The sequence below is a fragment of the Mustelus asterias genome, chromosome 25, assembly GCF_964213995.1.
Source record: "Mustelus asterias chromosome 25, sMusAst1.hap1.1, whole genome shotgun sequence".
Lineage (NCBI taxonomy): Eukaryota > Metazoa > Chordata > Chondrichthyes > Carcharhiniformes > Triakidae > Mustelus > Mustelus asterias.
Genome location: NC_135825.1, coordinates 21,876,897 through 21,896,655, shown reverse-complemented (window position 1 = coordinate 21,896,655; position 19,759 = coordinate 21,876,897). Strand labels below are relative to the sequence as shown.

Below are 19,759 nucleotides of genomic sequence, written 5' to 3'. Positions count from 1 at the left end.
CAGCGTGAACAGCCATCAAGTTCAGGTCTAGGAACTATGGAAGAGCAGAAATAATTAGTGTCTACTCTCGTCACAATTGGTCCCTCAAGCAGATGACCCTCTTCTGCTGCGCTACGCTTAAAGGGACAATCACCACAGCGCCATTAAAATCTTCCATGTTTCCATCACCTCAGCAATATCTGTCACTTTCACTCAAATGTAAATGAATGCAATCATTCCGTATTAGCTGCACGGGTGTAATGGATTCAGTGGTGCATAAAGCAGCACCTTTAGAGGAGAAGGGAAGAGGAAGGGAAGGGAGTATGGATCATTAACATCCACTGCACGGTTCCTTTACTTCCCACTTCCTCCTGGATCTCCTATGGGACAAACTATCGCTGCCTGGAAACTCAAGCTCACCAAAACATCCCATCACCCACCAAAACTGAGCTTCATTCTCCAACATTATTATTGGTGCTGAGGTAGAAGATTAAAGTCTTCTGTAAGAAGCAGGGCGGATTTGACGATTCCTATTCCAAGAAATTGAAATTCCAAATTAGATGTCGTCAAAATACAGGAGGGAAGAAAATTTGGGTCCGAACCAACAGTACACAACAAATCATTGCTGGTAGCTCAATCATTGGGTAAAGAAAAGCAAACCAGTCACATTATAAAACAGGGAAATATAACTTACGTTCACAAGATGGAACCTCACCAACCCATCCCTCAGTTGTGCATTGCCGATAATCTTGACCCACCATTTTGTATCTAGAAAAACAGAAGCAAACCATCTGTATTAGTAACCTGCTATTTAATTGGGAAAGTGTTAGTGTGCTGACCAGGTTAGAATTCTAGAGGTCCTGAGAGAAATAAATCTATCAAAATAGCAATAAACTTTAAAACATAGAAAAGATGGGACAAGGTTACTAGCATCATGAAGGAATCAAATACAGTTGTGTTGTTGTGAAATAAATTAGTGCTGCTGAGACCCTGTATAAAGTACATTACACAGGAGAAGTATTGCTGCATTCAGTTCACCTTCAAACTGATTCTCAATACAGTTTAATCATTCTGAGGAACCAGCAGACACATGGCCAGTGTTGATCTCAGATTATGGGTCTTTGGATCATTAACATATTCAGCATTTTCAGCTTTGCATTAATATTCCAATCCAAGGACTAACAATTCTCAAATTGATCAATACAAACATTTTGTAAATTGTCAATTCAACACTAAATTGAACTCTCATTCAGAATTCACACGTGGTGCTTTTATCAGAAATTTGAAACACGAGAAACAGCTATCTGAAATTATCTAAATCACACTAAAATAATCTCGGCCCTTGCCAAAAATTATTTATTAATTTATATGGTGAATACTCACCCAGTGTCACAATAAAAAGTAACTTTATTTCCAACTGTGTTATTTGGTGCAGTATAATACCCATTCAGAATCTCCCCTGGGTGATCACAGTTTATCGCTACACAGCAAGTAAAAAAGAAAAGATACGATTATTGCAAAACTCCAGAATCTCCAACAGGTTTTACATTGCAATATTTAACAAGATGATGAATAGCCACACCCAAATTCTTCACACTGTCAAGTTACGATGGGTGGAATTTGACAGCGCTGGTGCAGGGCTGGAACATCCATCGAGCCATTCAAATGTCCATTGGCTTCGATAGGACCAGAACATTCCTCCAGCAGGACTGTTGTAAAATTCCGCCCTAAATGTTTGGAATTCATTATTCTACAAAATGGCAATACAAGACATTCTCTCAACTTGCAACACCTCCCAACACTGCCTTCAACAAGTTTACACTTTTATAAAACCATATTGTCTCTGTCTGACTGCCTTGAACTTTTCTAATTGTCCTCCTATAACACCTTTAATAAAGACTTCTAAGATTTTCCCTATGACAGTTGTTAGGCTAACTGGTCTGCAGTTTCCTGCTTCTGTCGTCCTATGCAATGTTGAGTCAAAATGTCAGAGTGAATTCATAGGTTTAGTACAAGGGAGAATAAATTCAACACCCTTGCATTAGAGTTTTTGTTTATTCATTTGTGGGACATCGGCATCACTGGCTGCTTGGCATTTGTTGTCCGTCCCTAGTTGCCCTTGAATTGAATGGTTTGCCATGCCATTTCAGAAGGTTGTTGAGAGTCAACCACATTATCGTGGCTCTGGAGTCACATGTAGGCCAGACCAGGTAAGGACAGCAGACTTCCTTCCCTAAAGGACATTAATGTACCAGATGTTTTTTTTCGACAATCAACAATGGTTTTACGGTCATCAGTAGATTCTTAATTCCAGATATTTTTATTGAATTTAAATTCCGCCATCTGCTGTGGCAGGATTCAAACCCAAGTTCCCAGAACATTAGTTAAGTTTCTGGATTAATAGTCTAGTGATAATACCACTAGGCCATCACCTCCCCCTAAGAGTAAAAGCACATGTTCGTCAAATGCTTTATCTCAAGGACTTGAGATCTGCAGAACTCACCAGCAAGGTTGTTTATATTTTATAAGAATGGACAATTTTCTAGCGAGATTACAAATAAGCTTTGGGGTGAAGTTTTAATAATAAACCTACATAGGCAAGATCAGAATTTCAAAACAATGTACTGACAAACTGAATAAGCAGTCTGTATCTGTGATTTAGAGCAGAGAGTGGTATGAGAGTCCTCTCCCTGTGATTGCTGTATTAGAACAACATGACAGGAAAGTACAACTCCAGAGGTGTCTCTGGATAGTTCCCTCCAAGCTTGAATCTGGAATAAACTATTATAGTCAGTCCCTGAGTCTCCTGAGATTATATAGAAGTGCACCACAAAACATCAAATTACTGTTTCATCCCATTCCAAGAAGTTTGTAACTCAAAGCTAGAAAATGTCCAAATACCATAGGAAGAAATCTTGGCTGAGAATCAGCATTATATAACAACTCATTGGAAGTGGATCAAGTATTTGTCACTAAAAAGTCAGTTAGTTACTTTACAAAACAGGGAAACAGAAACTTACGTTCACAGGATGGAACGTTGCCATCCCAACCCTCAGCTGTACATTGCCGATAATCCCTGCCCACAATGTTGTATCTAGGAAAAGAAACACAAGCCATCATAAGCATCAAGAAAGTTTATTGGAAAAGTGTTATGGTTTACTGGCCAGGTAGGAATTCATTCTGAGATTCATAGAGGGAAAATCTATTGAACGATAAACAAACTGTGGCAAAAAATAACAAATCATAGAAATCCTACAGAAAGAGGCCATTCGGCCCATCGAGTCTGCACCGACCACAATCCCACCCAAGCCCTACCCCCATGTACCTACATATTTTACCTGCTAATCCCTCTAATCTACGCATCCAAGGACACTAAGTGGCAATTTTAGCATGGCCAATCAACCTAACCCGCACATCTTTGGACTGTGGGAGGAAATCAGAGCACCCGGAGGAAACCCATGCAGACACGAGGAGAATGTGCAAACTCCACACAGACAGTGACCCAAGCCGGGAATCAAACCCAGGTCCCTGGAGCTGTGAAGCAGCAGTGCTAACCACTGTGCTACCGTGCCGCCTAGGTTAGCAGAACAGCAAAATAGGAATCAAATATTGTTGTATTGCTGCTTAAAAATAAAAGTCATGATGTGGAGATGCCGGCGTTGGACTGGGGTAAACACAGTAAGAACCTGGTGTTGTTAAACTTCTTACTAAAAATAAAAGCTCAGGTCAAACCCCAGATAAAGTACAGAGCAGAGGCGGAGGAGCATTGGTGCATAAAGCTCACAGTCCAAATGACTTTTAATGTAATTTAAACATTTCAAAGCACCAGCGGACATGGATGCCTAATGTTGATCCAGCAAATAGACATTGTTATCAACAATATATTTAACATTTCCATCTTTGCATTTATATTCCTTTTTGAGCACTAACATCCCTCACCTTGATCAGTATAAAGATTTAATTTTAATTCGGTATTCAGTAAAATTGAAGATTCAGTCAGAGTTGAAGTGTATCCCAGGACGTTGTGGGAGGCTAGGGAGGAAATTGTGGGTCCCGTACCAGAGATATTTGAATCAACTTCAGTCACAGGTGAGGTGCCTGAAAATTGGAGGGTGGCAAATGTTGTGCCTTTGTTTAAGAAGGGCCACCAGGGAACTACAGGCCGGTGAGCCTAATGTCTGTAGTAGGTAAGTTGTTAGAAGGTAATTCTGAGAGACAGGATCTACAGGCATTTAGAGTCGCAAGGACTGATTAGGGACAGTCAGCAAGGCTTTGTGAGTGGAAATTCACGAATTTGATTGAGTTTTTTGAAGGGGTAACCAAGAAGATAGATGAGGGCAGTGCAGTCAACGTTGACTGCATGGACTTTAGCAAGACATTTGACAAGGTACGGCATAGTAGGTTGTTGCATAAAGGTTAAATCTCACGGGATCCAGGGTGAGGTAGCCAATTGGATACAAAATTGGCTTGATGACAGAACTCAGAGGGTGTTTGTAGAGGGTTGTTTTTCAAACTCGAGGCCTGTGACCAGCGGTGTGCCTCTGGGATCAATGCTGGGTCTACTGTTATTTGTCATTTATATTAATGATTTGGATGAGAATATAGGGGGCATGGTTAGTAAGTTTGCAGATGACACCAAGATTGGTGGCAGAGTAGACAGTGGTAACTCTGGTGATCTAGGATTGCAATAGGATCTTGATCAATTGTGCCAGTGGACTGATGAATGGCAGATGGAGTTTAATTTAGATAAATGCGAGGTGATGCATTTTGGTAGATCGAACCAGGGCAGGACTTCCTCAGTTAATGGTAGGGCATTGGGGAGAGTTATGGAACAAAGAGATCTTGGGGTACAGGTTTATAGTTCCTTGAAAGTGGAATCACAGGTGGACAGGCAGGTGAAGAAGGCATTCAGCATGCTTGGTTTTATTGGGCAAAACACTGAATACAGGAGTTGGGACTTCTTGTTGAAGTTGTAAAAGATATTGGTAAGGCCACACTTGGAATATGGTGTACAGCCTATTATTGAAAGGATATTGTTAAACTAGAAAGAATGCAGAAAAGATTTACTAGGATGCTACCGGGACTTGGTGATTTGAGATACAAGGAGAGGCTGAATAGACTGGGACTTTTTCCCTGGTGCGTAGGAGGCTTAGGGGTGATCTTATAGAGGTCTATAAAATAATGAGGGACATAGATCAGGTAGATAGTCAACATCTTTTCCCAAAGATAGGGGAATCTAAAACTAGAGGGCATAGGTTTAAGGCGAGAGGGGAGAGGTACGAAAGTGTCCAGAGGTCCAGTTTTTACCCACAGAGGGTGGTGTCTAGAATGACCTGCCAGAGGTAGTAGCAGTAGAGGTGGGTACAATGTTGTCTTTTAAAAAGCATTTAGACAGTTTCATGGATAAGATTGGTATGGAGGGATATGGGGCAAATGTGGGCAATTGGGACTAGCTAAATGGTAAAAACTGTGAGGCATGGACAAGTTGGGCCGAAGGGCCTGTTTTCATGCTGTAAACCTTTAAGACTCTATAAGCAGGGTTTTACGACCTCGCTCAGGTAAGGTTCATAAAATCCTGCCCGAGGCCAACAGAGAATTCCGATTCCAGGGCAGGCGAGGCGGGAAAATTCCGGCCCATGACTCTATGAGGTCACATGTTGTGATGGCTGAATATGGTCACCTGAAAGTCAGAGAGTTAAAATAATATAGTTCCTCGCCAAAATTGTTCACTAATTTATACACTGGCTACTTACCCAATGTCACAATGAAAAGTAACATTATTTCCAACTGTCCAATTGGGTGCCTTATAATATCCATTCGCGATTGCCCCAGGATTTCCACAGGTTATTGCTATACAGAAAATAAAACAAGAGAATATTGAAATTATATAAAAACCCATAATCACCAATAATGTTTTCATTCCCAATCATAGATATTTAATACGAATATGAAATGTTACTGCACAATTGTCCAGAATATAATTTGGAATTCATTTTTCAGAATTCAGGATTTTCTCAACATACATAGTAACAGCAATTGGTCTCTGTATTCGACAGTATCAATCTTCATTAGTGATCCAAAACATAATAGCATGGGTGCCATGTGGGCTTTACCGCAAGTTGCAGAACTGGTGGGAACCCCACATCACTTTCGTGGTGAGAACCCGATGTGATTTAATTGTCCTCAGGCACTTAATGGGCCAGCATTTGGTCTTCTATCCCTCTGGAAAACCCACCCCCAGCAGCTATTGGCCAGAGGCTGGCAGTTCTTAATTGCTGGCAATGCTACCAAGAGCAATGGGTGCCGTTGGTAATGAACCAAGGCCCAAAACAAGAATCACTACAAGATCCGTGGACACAATTGATACCCACGGGATTTGAGTCTTGAGGTAATAAATATGACATCAGAGACAAGAACAGGGCATTGAGTTTCAGCAGCACAACCCCCTCTTTCCAAAGCTGGTCTCAACATCAAGGACTGACTGCTTGACCCCACTACAAGACAGCAGGAAAACCTAGCAGTGTTTGCTAAGCAGATGAGAATCATGCGACTCCCCTTAAATCACTGAGCCACCTCTAACATCTGGTTAGTTCAGGGATAGTTATTCTCAGGTGGCTCATTAAAAAGCCCAATAGACATCTCACCGGCAGCCGGTGGGATTCCCACATGAGGTCCTTCCTGCTCCCCCTTGCCCATTTAATGGAAATAGTTTTCCTGACACGCCTCTTCTTGCCCTATTCTACTGTTCCAGCCCTTCCCCACCACATGTCACTCTGGCTGACTTTTAGCCCGACTAAATCTTCCTACTTTTGAATGGTGGTGCAGTAGGAGCCTTGGTGAAGCTAAGTTATCCAGACGTTGATAGCTACTGAAAAATACTGCACAAGGTCCAAAATGTAATCAAAATGTCTAATGAAATGTTGTCCCTTATTTTTAGGTTGATGGAACTGAAAAGTGAAGAAATGGCCATTTCCTCCTCCATGGCATTATCAGTTCTACCTCAGCACCAACCCGACTAAAATCTTCACCATGATTTTGTCACCTCATGAATATCTATTACTTTCACGCAGGCTTGAGCAGAAAATTAATGCAACACTTTCCTATGGATTGTATTAAGATAACTGGGTCATTGGGGCACAGACACAGATGTGGCTGGATCTTAAAATAAAAATGGAAGAGGAACAGAAGGGAGTCTGAATATGATTTAAGTATCAATCATGAACATCAACTGCATTTTTCCAATTTCTTCCAATTCCACCTCCTCGATCTCCCATGGCCCAAATTACTGCTTCCTGTCAGCTACAACTCCACTGGAATTAGCACTTCCTGAGCCTCCCATCATCCACCAAAATACAGCTCTTTACTCCAACACCGCCATTTGCACCAGGACAGAAGATTAAAGTCTTCTGCAAGGAGCAGAATTTATTTGATGAATGGTCATTTCTCATTCCACAGGTTATGTCCCTTACATATGTAATGTTGAATCAAATGTGAATCTTTTGGCCCATTCCTAAAAAAAAAACAGAATTCCACACTTGGATGTCAAAATACTGGAAGAAGGAAAACTTGGATGTGACCCAACACTACATGACAATTCCTTGAAAGTGGTTCAATCATTTTGGTACAGATAAGCAAGGTAGTTAATTCACAAAACAGGGAATCATAACTTACGTTCACAAGATGGAATCTCACCATCCCAACCCTCAGCTGTACATTGCAGATAATCTCGACCCACCATTTTGTATCTGGAGAAAGAGAAACAAACATGCTGTATGAGTAACGTCATCCTCAAAAGGCAGTGGAATCAGAGGACGGAATCTTACCACCATTCACGCTGGCGAGATTTTCCATCCCGCCGCAGAGAACGTAGATTTGGCTGGCCACCAAATTCTCCGACCTCGCTGCAGCGGGAGCATGACATGAACAGTCGGTAAGATCGCGCCCAGAGTCTTTCATTATTTTTAAGGTAGAGCTAGATAGATTAATTGGATGATGACCAAGTTAGAATTCTAAGCAACATCTATTGAGAAAGAAATCTATCAAAATAGCAATAAACTTTTTAAAAATTGAAAAGGTGGAAGTGATTAGCAGAGGAATGAAGGAATCAAATACAGTTTTGTTGCAAAAATAATGCTGGTGAGACCCCATAGTACAGTGCAGAAATATTGATACACCCAGTTTCACCTTTGAGCTGTTTTTCAATATAGTTTAAGCATTTAGAGCAAACAGACAACAGATACTGATCTCAGATTGTGGATCCAGGGATCATTAACACATTCAGCATTTCTATCTTAATCCAAGCACCAACATCCCGAGCCTTGATCAGTGTAAAGAATTTTAAAAATAAATTTCAGTTCAAAACTAAATTGGATGCCTCACTCATCCCGCACATAGTGTGCTGTCATCAGAAACATGAAGTACCAGAGGTGGCTATCCAAAATCACCTTAATATCATTTAAATTTTATAGTCTTTCACTAAAATTATTCTGTAATTTCCATACTGAATACTCACCCAATGTCACAATAAAAAGTAACTTTATTTCCAATCGCCTGATTTGGTGCAGTGTAATATCCATTCAAAATCTCCCCAGGGTCACCGCAATTTATCGCTACACAGAAAACAAAATGAGAAAAATTAGGATTGTTGCAAAACTCTAAAATCTCCAACTTGTTTTTCATTGCAATACTTAACACAAAAGGTGACCAGCCACAATCAAAATATCACGACATCAAGTTACTCGATGTTCAGAATTCATTTTTCCAAATTGTGGCAACATGAAATGCGAGACTTATTCTCAGTCTGCAATATCTCACAACAGTTCTCTCTGTCTTCAACAACACAATGCACTGACCAACATCAATCTTCACCAGCCAATCAAAATCCTAATATCAGGTACCCATCTACTTAATAAATTTTGAAAGACCAAAGACAGAGAGCAGAAAAGAACCTATGAACATACAAATATATAAATTAAGACAACTCAGCTGCTCGAGAATGCTACATCATTCAAGTAGATCATGCTGATCTGATTGCAACTTCAACTTTATTCCTGACTACCCGTTGTTAATCAAGAATCTATCAAAGTCTGTCTTAAAAATAATCAAAATCTTTGCTTCCACTGCCTTTTGAGGAAGAGAGTTCCAAAGGTTCCGGATGCACCGAGAGAAAAAATAATGCCTCATCTCTGAGGGAAGCAGTGGCCTGGTATTGTCACTAGACTAGTAATCCAGAGAACCTCTTGGGATTGGAGTCCGAATTGCACCATGACAAATTATAATGTTATATTAGCTTTCCTAATTACTTGCTGGGACAATCAGATCCCTCTGAAATCTGACCTCTGCAATCTCTCAACAGATAGTAGAATCATAGAATCCCTACAGTGCAGAAGGAGGCCATTCGGCCGATTAAGCCTGCACCGACAACAGTCCCACCCAGACCCTATCCCCATAACCCCAAGATATAATTTATCTTGCTAATCCCCTGACACCAAGGAACAATTTAACATAGCCAACCAACCTAACCCGCACATCTTTGGAGTGTGGGAGGAAACTGGAGCATCCAGAGTAAACCCACAGAGACACGAAAGAAAGTGTAAACTCCACACAGGCTTGAGGCCAGAATTGAATTTAGGTCCCGAGCGCTGAGGCAGCAGCGCTAACCACTCTGCCACCGTGCTGCCCTTGTGTTTGTTTTCTTCCTGTCAAAATGGACAACTTCACATTTGCTCACAAATTTGCTCCATTTTCCAGATACTTGCCCCTTCACTTAACCTATCTATGTCCCTTTGTAGCCTCCTTGCATACAGTTCGCAATTTACTTTCCTACATATCTTGCTGTCATCAGCAAATTTACTAATCATACCGTCAGTACATGTCCTTTATATGAATTCTAAGAAGTTGAGGCTCCAGCACTGATCCCAGTTACCATCACTTGTCACATCTTGCCAACTGAAAAAAGACCCATTCATGCCAGCTATACCATGGGCTTTTGTTCCTCGCAATACCCTTTGACGTGACACCTTATCAAATGTATCCTGGAAATCCAAGTACAGGATCTAATCTGGTTTCCCTTGATCCACAGCACATATGACTCCTCCAGAAACTCCAATGAACTGGTTAAACATGATTTCCCTTGCACATGCTGACTCTGCCAGATTGTCCTTAATTTTTCCAAATGCCCTACTATAACATCTTTAATAATGGCTTCTGAAGTTTTCCCTTTGACAAACGTTAGGCTAACTGGCCTGCAGTTTCCTGCTATCTGTCTCCTTCAATTTTTGAAATAAAGGAGTTACATTTGTTATTTTCCCATCTAATGGAACCTTCCCTGAATCCAGGGAGTCTTGGAAAATTAACACCAATGCATCAACTATTTATCTGACCACTTCTTTCAGGACCATAAGATGAAGTCCATCTGGACCTGGAGATTAGTCACCCCCCTCCCCACCCAAAGCCCCAACAATTTGCTCAGTACCACTTCCCTGGTGATTGTAATTTTCTGGACATCCTCCTTCCCATTTCCTGATTTATAATTTTTTCTGGGATGTTACCTATGTCTTCGTGAATGAGGATTGGTGCAAAATACCAGTTCAATTCACCTGCCATCTCCTTACTTTCCATAACCAATTCCTCAGATGCACTTTCCACAGAATCAAAGCTCACTTTGATAACTCTTTCCTTCTTTAAATATCTGGAGAAACGCTAACTAGCCATTTTAATATTACAAGCTGGCTTTCTTTTGTACTCTAATCTTTCACTCTTTATTAATCATTTTGTCATTTTTTGCTAATCTTCATATTATTTCCAATCCTCTGACTTGCCACCCATCTTTCCACAATTATATGCTTTTTAATTAAGTTTAATACTGTTGTTAATCTATTTCATTAACCACAGATGGTGGGTCCTCTCCTTGGAATTTTTCTCTCCCATTGGACTGCATCGTTTCTGTCAATTCGGAAATATCCCTTAAAAGGCCTGCCACTGAAACTTTATTGATTTATCCCTTAACAACATGCCCTTTCATGCCTTCATAATTATTCCTATTTCAGTTTAAAATACTAGTTTTGAATGCATTCTTGTCTCCCTCAAACTGAATGTAAAATTCAATCATATTATAATCACTGCTACCCAAGGGTGCCTTCGCAATGAGGTTATCAATTAATCCTATCTCATTGCACAATACCAGATCTAGTATAGCCTGCCCTCTAGTTGGCTCCAGAATGAGATTTTCCAGAAACTATCCAGAAAGTATTCTATGAGTTCATCCTTTATGCTACCTTTTCCCATCTGATTTTTCAAATCTTCTGTAGATTCAGATACCCCATGAGCATCATCATATATGTCTGACGAGCTCCAGTTATCTTTTCTTTTATACTCTGTCCTATCATGTGGTTGCAATTAAGACAGCTGTACTCCATTCCTTCCAGAGACTTCTGAACAAAAGACATTTAGGTGTCCGTGTACAGGTACAAAATATAATTAAAATGGTTAATTAAATACAGTCCATCTCGTCAAGGCTTTTGGAAATGAAAACTGAGGAAGTGATTTCAAAGTCTCTTATCCATCACAAAGATCACTTATTTCCACTTCTTGACATTTTCTGCTCTACCTCAGCAATCCTGCCACTAAAATCCTCCACCATGTTCTTGTCACCTCATCAATATCTATTACCTTCACTCAAGCATAAACTAATACAACAGTTTCCAATGGCTGCACTAAAACAATCAATTCAGTGAGGTGCAGACACAGAAGGGTCTTTAAACAAGAATGCAAGAGGAAGAAAAGGTCGTATGAGCATGATTTACGTATGAATCATTCGCATTGATTGCACTTTAACTGTACTTGCAACACCGCTCACACCTCCTAGATCTTCCATGGCCCAAAAAATGCCATCAACTAAAACTACTTCAAAATTAGCACCTCCTAAAGTTCCCAATTACATATCAAACCTCGACCCCTTGTTATAAGGCTATTGGTGATGCTGGTGTAGAAGATTCAAATCTTCTGGAGGAAGCAGGATTGAGTTCATGAATAACAATTTCTCATTCACACATTCTCAGGAGGCGCTCTTAGTGGCTCATCACCCCGCCACTGGGACCAGAGGTGATGGCCTCACTGGTGGGACTGGAGGCAATTGAGGCCGCCAGGTGGTCGGAGCCGGGGGGGGAGCAGTGCCTACTTGGCACTGCCAGCCTGGGACCATGACAGTGCCAGTCTGGCAGCTAGCACTGCCCACTGGGCAGGGCCTAAGGGGAGGGGCGGGGCCTGAAGGGGTGGAAGTGGTTGGGGAGCTGTGCACTCTGGAATCGGGGATCATCAGGGTGGCACTCAACTTGGGGGGTAGATGAATGGGGCAGTAATCAACTGGCAGGGGTGAATGGGGTCAGCAATCGGCAGGGGGCGAATCGGGGGGAGAGGGGTGCAATCAGAGGGGTGGGTGAGGCGATATCCGGAGAGTGACAATCTCCCAGTGCACTATATATTATTGTACATTGTATATCGGAAGATCAGGCGCATGCACATTAGTGCCATCTAGCTGTCATCAGCTGGCTTCCCAGCCACAGGCGAGAATTATACATTGCCTCTTTTTTTTCCAAAGTGTCATAAGATTTGAGTTTTACTCTTGCTGAAAAAACAGGTCTAAAACTTCCTTGTTTTCACGTTCATTCGGCACTTAAACTTTGGTAAGATCGCCCCCTAAATCTTTAACATGCAATCTTGAATCAAAGCATCAAAATGCTCTTTTCTCCCATTTCATGATGTTGAAACTCAAAGCTAGAAAATGTCAATATACCAGAGGAAGAAATCTTGGTTGTGAATTACATAACAATTCATTGGAAATGGATCAATCATTTATCACTAAAAATCAAATTAGTCACTTTACAAAACAGGGAAACATAAACCTACGTTCACAGGATGGAACCTCGCCATCCCAACCCTCAGTTGTACATTCCCGATAATCCCTGCCCACAATGTTGTATCTAGAAAAAGAAACACAAGCCACCTGTTAACAGAGTCATGAAGGTTGATTGGAAAGTGTTAAGAGTTTGCTGACCAGCTAGGCATTCTAAGCTATATAGAGGGAAAATCTATCGAACTATAAACAAACAGTGACAACATATAACAATCGTGGAAAAAGATTAGCAGAACAATGAAATAGGAATCAAATACTGTTGTATTGCTGCTTAAAAATAAAAGCTCAGGTCAGACCCCAGGTAAAGTACAGAGCACAGGCGGAGCATTGGTGCATAAAGTTCACTGTCAAAATAACTTTTAATATAATTCACACATTTTAAAGAACCAGCTGACATGGACATCCAGCGCTGATCCAGCAAATGGACTTTGTTACCTAAAAAACATTTATCATTTCTATATTTGCAATGAAATTCCTACTTCAGCACTCATATCCCCCACCTTGATCAGTATAAAGGTTTTGTTTTAATTCACTAGTTGAACATTGAAATGGAAGCCCCAGTCAGGTTTTGATGACTGATTGTGTTCATCTGAAAGTCAGAGCGTTAAAATAATATAATAAAATTATTCAGTGATTTATACACTCGCTACTCACCCAACGTCACAATAAAAAGTAACATTATTTCCAGCTGTCCAATTGGGTGCCTTATAATATCCATTCATGATTGCCCCAGGATTTCCACAGGTTATTGCTATAGAGAAAATAAAACAAGAAAAGATAGAAATGGGACAAAAATCCAAAATCACCAACAATCATTTCATTGCCAATCGCAGGTATCTAGCATAAGTCTGAAATATTACAACAGAATTGCCCAGAATATCACGTTACCCTAAATTTGGAATTCATTTTACAGAAAGATGGTAATATAAATGTAGGATTTTTCCTAAATTCACAAAACCTCATAGCAACTGGTCTCTGGATTCAACAGCATCAATCTTCACCAGCAATCCAAAACACAATAGCTGGGATTTAGTGCCTGCCATGGGGGTTTTTACCACAAGTTGGAGAATTGGGGGGTGGGTGGGGGGTGGGGGGGACCCAGCGTCACTTCCGTGCTGAGGGCACAATGTTACTTAAGTGCCCTCCGGCACTTAACTGGCCAGCAATAGGCCTTCCATTACACCAACCTCCAGCTGGCTGGAAAACCCGCCCCCGGCAACTGGTGCCCAATCAGAGGCTGGCAGTTCCTAACTGCCAGCAAAACTACCAAGAGTAGTAGGTGCCACTGGTAATGAACCAAGGCCTGCTCTACCTCAGCACCAACCCCATGTAAATATTCCAGCGTGTTTTGTCACCTCATGAATATCTATTACTTTCACACAAGTTTGAGCAGCAAATTAAAGCAACAGTTTCCTAATGGCTGCACGGATGTCACTAAGTCAGTGAGGCACAGTCACAGATCCAGTTGGAATTTCAAACAAAAATGGAAGAGGAACAGAAGGAAGCATGGGGCTGATTTAAATATCAATGTTTAACATTGATTCATCTTCCAATTCCATATCCTTCGTCTCCCATGGTGCAGACACATTCTAAATTTCCATTATCCACAAAAACAAGGGTGTTTGCTCCAATACCACAATTTGTAATGGGAAGACAATCAAATTCTTCTGGAAGCAGAACAACTGATTTCATTTCACAACTTGGATGTGAACCAACACTGCAGGACAATTCATTGAAGGGGCTTTAATCATTTGATACAGACAGTGGGCAGAACTTTCTCAAAAATAGGCAGAGTGAGCCACCCCACAAGTAATTTCGGGTTTAAAACTCTTCCCCCAAAACTCCTCCCACATGGAGCATCATGATCCCACACCACGGAACAAACCTCTCCCCATGGAAAAACCATCTACACAACACCGTCCCAAGAGAAAGCCCCGGCAATGCATGCCAACGTGAATGGACAATCTAATAGTCTATTTACAGTCTATCAGGTGTAAAAGTCTGATAATTATATTGAAAGGTATTCAGCTGGCAATCCCAATGTTGGGCTTCTTGTTACATCTTGGGTGGGGGATGGGGTCAATGCCGCCAGAGTAAATAACGCTTCAGGACTCACGCTCAATTCATGGCTCCCGCCGACAAGACCACCCCCCCCCCCAAAATAGAAATGGAAAATCCCCCCCGTCCGTTCAGAAAACAACAAAACATAACTTACGTTCACAAGATGGAAGCTCACCATCCCATCCCTCAGTTGTACATTGCAGATAATCTCGACCAACCATTTTGTGTCTAGAAAAAGTTAAGTAAACCACCGGTATTAGTAACCTGCAAGTTAATTGGTAAACCAATGGTTTTTGCTGACCAGATAAGAAATTAAAGTCCACAGGGGAAAAATTCATAGAAGTAGCAACAAACATTGTTAAATAAAATCAAAGTTTGGACTAGGTTAACAAAAATATAAATGCTGGTCAGACTTCATAGAAAGAAGAATGTACAAGAGGAACATTGCTGTGTCCAGCTGACCTTGGAGCTAAATTACAATATAAATTAATTATTTGAAGAAGCGGCAGGTACAGTTATCCAATGTTGATCTTTATACATGGGTCAAGACATCAGTGACACATTTAACATTCCCATCTTTTCATTAATATTCCAAACCCAGCACTAACATCTCTGACCATGATCAGTATAAAGACTTTTTAATAATTGCCAGTTCAACACTGAATTGGAAGCTTCATCCAGAGCTCACACTGAGAGCTGTAATCAGAAATATGAAAATCAAGAGATGTCGATCTCAAATAATCTTGTGATTAAACATTAAAATAGCACAATCCATAGTCAAACTTATTCAATAATTTACACTGTGAAGACTCACCCAATGTCACAATAAAAGGTTACTTTATTTCCAAATGTCTTATTTGGTGCAATGTAATATCCATTCAGAATCTCCCCAGGATCACTACAGTTTAACACTACACAGAAAATAAAAACAGGAAAGGTAGAAATGTTACATAATATTATCTCGAAAATTCAGTTCTTTAACATGAAGATAATAAGCTGCTAAACAATTGCAGAGAATATCAAGTTAGCTTAACTTTAGAATTCAAGTTTTAAAATGATTAATAGAATGTGGTCCCCTATTGCGAGGGACTTAGAACTTGCCCAACATCGAGCTGCTAATCACACAAATCCAACTCTGCTGGACAGGACATGTGATTTGTGCGCCTGATACCAGACTCTTGAAGTAACCACTCAACTCGGAATGCTGTCGTGGCAGGAGACTCCCAGGAGAATAACAGAAACTCTTTAGGAATGACCTCGAAGCATCCTGAAGAAGTCAAACATACTCACAGATTTATGGATGACCCTGGTCTGTGACCAATCAGAATGTGGAAGGTTCATTCAGGGATGCAATGACAACATTGAGAGAAACAGAGGCCAGGTTGAGGCATCAGAGAGAGCGCACAAATCTCCCAATAACTCATTCCCTCCAAGGACCACCTGCCCCACATGCGGCAGAGTCTTCAGACTATACATTGGATTTATCAGCCAACTCAGAACCCAGACCATAGAACCACAGACAGATAGATCCTGAGACTGTTAAGGCAAAGGAGCGATTCCACATCTCAGATACATCACAAAATCCACTTCCAAAGCATTATCTGCTCTACCTCAGCACTGCAAACAATAAAATCTTTCTCCATGTTTTTTCACCTCCTCTAAAACTATTAATTTCACTGCAGCTTGATCAGCAAATTAATGCAACATGTGCTGCACTAACACAGCTCATTCAGTCAGGCACAAAGACAGTCTTGTTGGAACATAAAATGAGAATGGAAAGGAGGTGAGGGGAGTATGAGCAAGATTTAATTATGGATCATTAATTTCACTTGCACTTTCCCTCCCTCAGTGGCCCATGGACAAAACTACAATTTGCAATCAGTTAGAGGTCCACTTAAGTTAGCACCTCCTAAACTGTTATTTACCCATCAAAACTCAACTCCTTGTTTCAACTCTAACACTTGTTGTTGGGCAGAAGATTAAAGTCTTCTCTAACAAACAGGAGTGGTTTGGTGAATGTCCATTTTCCTTTTCATGAATTATTTCCCTTTACTATGCAATGTTGAATTAAAGCATTGGATGACTGTTTCCTTCCCCATTCCATGAAGACAGAGCTCCAAGTTAGAGGATGTCAAAACACTGCAGGGAAGAAAACGTGGATGTGAATCAAAGCTCCTAGACAATACACTGAAAGGGACATTACCATTTGGCAAGGAAGATAAGTCTGACACATTACAAAAGAGGGAAATTTAACTTACGTTTGCAAGATGGAACCTCACCATTCCAACCCTCAGCTGTACATTCCCGATAGTCTCTACCCAGCATTTTGTATCTAGAAAAAGACAAACAAGACTCCAGTCATCTGATGATTCATTAGTGGTAAAAACTATCAAACTTCAAAAGACATTTTGTTAAAATAATCTGATAAACTACCAAAGACATATAGGTAAAAGACACAAACAATCATAATTCAAACACTATATCAAATTATACTCTATTTGTAAAATCTATGTTCAGACACTCAACCTAGCTACATCCCTTTGCAAAATTAAAGTTAGCAGAACAACAAATCAATTAGGATCAATTAAGCTCACATGGAGAATTGTCATCAGAAATGTGCAGAATGAGAGATCCAGAGTTATCTCAACTTGCCTCAGTCATAACATTGAAAAAATATAGTCCTTCATCATAATTATTCTTTAATTTATATATTGAATACTTACCCAAAGTCACAATAGAAAGTTACTTTATTTCCAATTGTTTTATTTGGTGCCCTATAATATCCATTCAGAATCTCTCCAGGGTTACCACATGTTATTGCTACACAAAAAAATCAAATGAGAAGAGAAGGAATTGTGACAAAATTCAACATTTTCCAAGAGTTTTTCAGTGTTTCACATGAAGATGAAAAGATACAACATAACTGTCTTCATTATCAGATCAGCCCAATGGTGAAATTCAATATAAATGCATGATTTTTTCGCAGTCCCCAATACTTCACAACAACAGTTCCCCCTCTGTCTCCAACTGCTCTCTATATTGGTCTGCATCAATCTTCACCTACTGACTAAATGGTGACAGACTAGGAGCCATGGAGGAGCAGAGATAATTAGATTTGATTGCAAAACAAGTGCAAAGAGACAAATTATAATCAAGATTCTGAATTCAATATTGTCCATTACTTCAAGGATGTTGGAACTCAAAATGAACAGTATCTTCAAAGATCCTTATCCATCTCAAACTTAATTTATTCACCCATCTAGGGCATTATCTGGCCTTCCTCAGCATGACTGCCACTAAAAACTATGTCTTTGCCACCTCATCGATATCTGTTATTTTCACTCAAGTGTAAACTAATGCAACAGTTTTGTATTAGCTGCACAGACAGAATGAACTCAGTGGGGCACAGGCAAAGTAGGATCTTTAGAGGAGAAGGGAAGAGGAAGAGAAGGGAGTATGGATCATTAACATCCATTGCACAGTTCCTTTACTTTCCACTTCCTCTTGGATCTCCTATGGGACCAACTATCGCTACCTGGAAACTCAAGCTCACCAAAACATCCCATCACCCACCAAAACTCAGCTCCATCCTCCAACATTATTATTGGTGCTAAGGTAGAAAATTAAAGTTATTTGGAGGAAGCCAGGCAGATTTGATGACTCCCATTCTAAGAAGTCAGGATTCCAAACTGGAGGATGTCAAAGTACAGGAGGGAAGAAAATTTAGGTCTGAAACAGCACTGCAAAACAAATCATTGCTGGTAACTCAATCATTTGGTAAAGAAAAGCAGATCAGTCACATTATAAAACAGGGAAATATAACTTACGTTCACAGGATGGAACCTCACCATCCCATCCCTCAGTTGTACATTGTCGATAATCTCTACCCACCATTTTATATCTAATAAAAGAGAAAGAAATCACCTGTATTAGTAACTTGCAAATTAATTAGGAAAATGTTAGTGCGCTGACCAGGTTAGAATTCTAAATGTCCAGAGAGAAATAAATCTATCAAAATAGGAATATACTTTCAAAAATAGAAAGGGTGGGACAAGGTTAACAGAATCATGAAGGAATCAAATACAGTTGTGTTGTTGTGAAATAAATTAGTGCTGCTGAGACCCTGTATAAAGTACATTACACAGGAGAAATATTGCTGCATCCAGCTCACCTTCAAACTGATTCTCAATACAGTTTAATCATTCTGAGGAACCAGCAGACACATGGCCAGTGTTGATCTCAGATTATGGGTCTATGGATCATTAACACATTCAGCATTTTCAGCTCTGCATTAATTTTCAAATCCAAGCACTAACAATTGTCACTTTGATCAGTACAAAGATTTTTTTTAAATTGTCAATTCAATGCTAAATGGGAATTCTCATTCAGAGCTCACGTGTGGAGCTGTTATCAGAAATTAGAAACATGAGAGACGGCCATCTGAAAATATCTTAATCACAACATTAAAATAATCTAGTCCTTCACCAAAATTATTAAGTAATTTCGAAACTGGATACTCACCCAATGTCACAATAAAAAGTAATTTTATTTCCAACTGCTCCATTTTGTGCAATATAATATCCATTCAGAATCTCTCCTGGGTGACCACAGTTTATTGCTACATAGAACATAAAATAAGGAAAGATAAGATTACCACAAAAATGCAGAATCTCCAACAGGTTTTACATTGCAATATTTAACAAGATGATGAATAGCCACACCCAAATTCTTCACAATGTCAAGTTACGATGGGTGGAATTTGACAGCGCTGGTGCAGGGCTGGAACATCCATCGAGCCATTCAAAT

The 19,759-nt window shown here is 40.2% G+C and overlaps 1 protein-coding gene across 1 annotated transcript in view; it reads right to left on the bottom strand.

Annotated features, from left to right (window-relative positions):
* LOC144511736 (sushi, von Willebrand factor type A, EGF and pentraxin domain-containing protein 1-like) overlaps positions 1–17,737 on the bottom strand; it is a 58,665-nt gene extending 40,928 nt beyond the window's left edge. Inside the window, exons 1-12 of the mRNA XM_078241961.1 lie at positions 17,677–17,737; positions 17,212–17,285; positions 15,768–15,864; positions 15,108–15,181; positions 13,547–13,643; positions 12,886–12,959; positions 8,492–8,588; positions 7,651–7,724; positions 5,733–5,829; positions 3,000–3,073; positions 1,363–1,459; positions 674–747 (exon numbers count right to left, since the gene is read on the bottom strand). Of these exons, the coding sequence (XP_078098087.1) occupies positions 674–747; positions 1,363–1,459; positions 3,000–3,073; positions 5,733–5,829; positions 7,651–7,724; positions 8,492–8,588; positions 12,886–12,959; positions 13,547–13,643; positions 15,108–15,181; positions 15,768–15,864; positions 17,212–17,278 (922 nt within the window). The 5' untranslated portion in view covers positions 17,279–17,285; positions 17,677–17,737. The remainder of the gene's footprint in view (positions 1–673; positions 748–1,362; positions 1,460–2,999; positions 3,074–5,732; positions 5,830–7,650; positions 7,725–8,491; positions 8,589–12,885; positions 12,960–13,546; positions 13,644–15,107; positions 15,182–15,767; positions 15,865–17,211; positions 17,286–17,676) is intronic.
* Between the last annotated feature and the right edge of the window lie 2,022 nt (positions 17,738–19,759).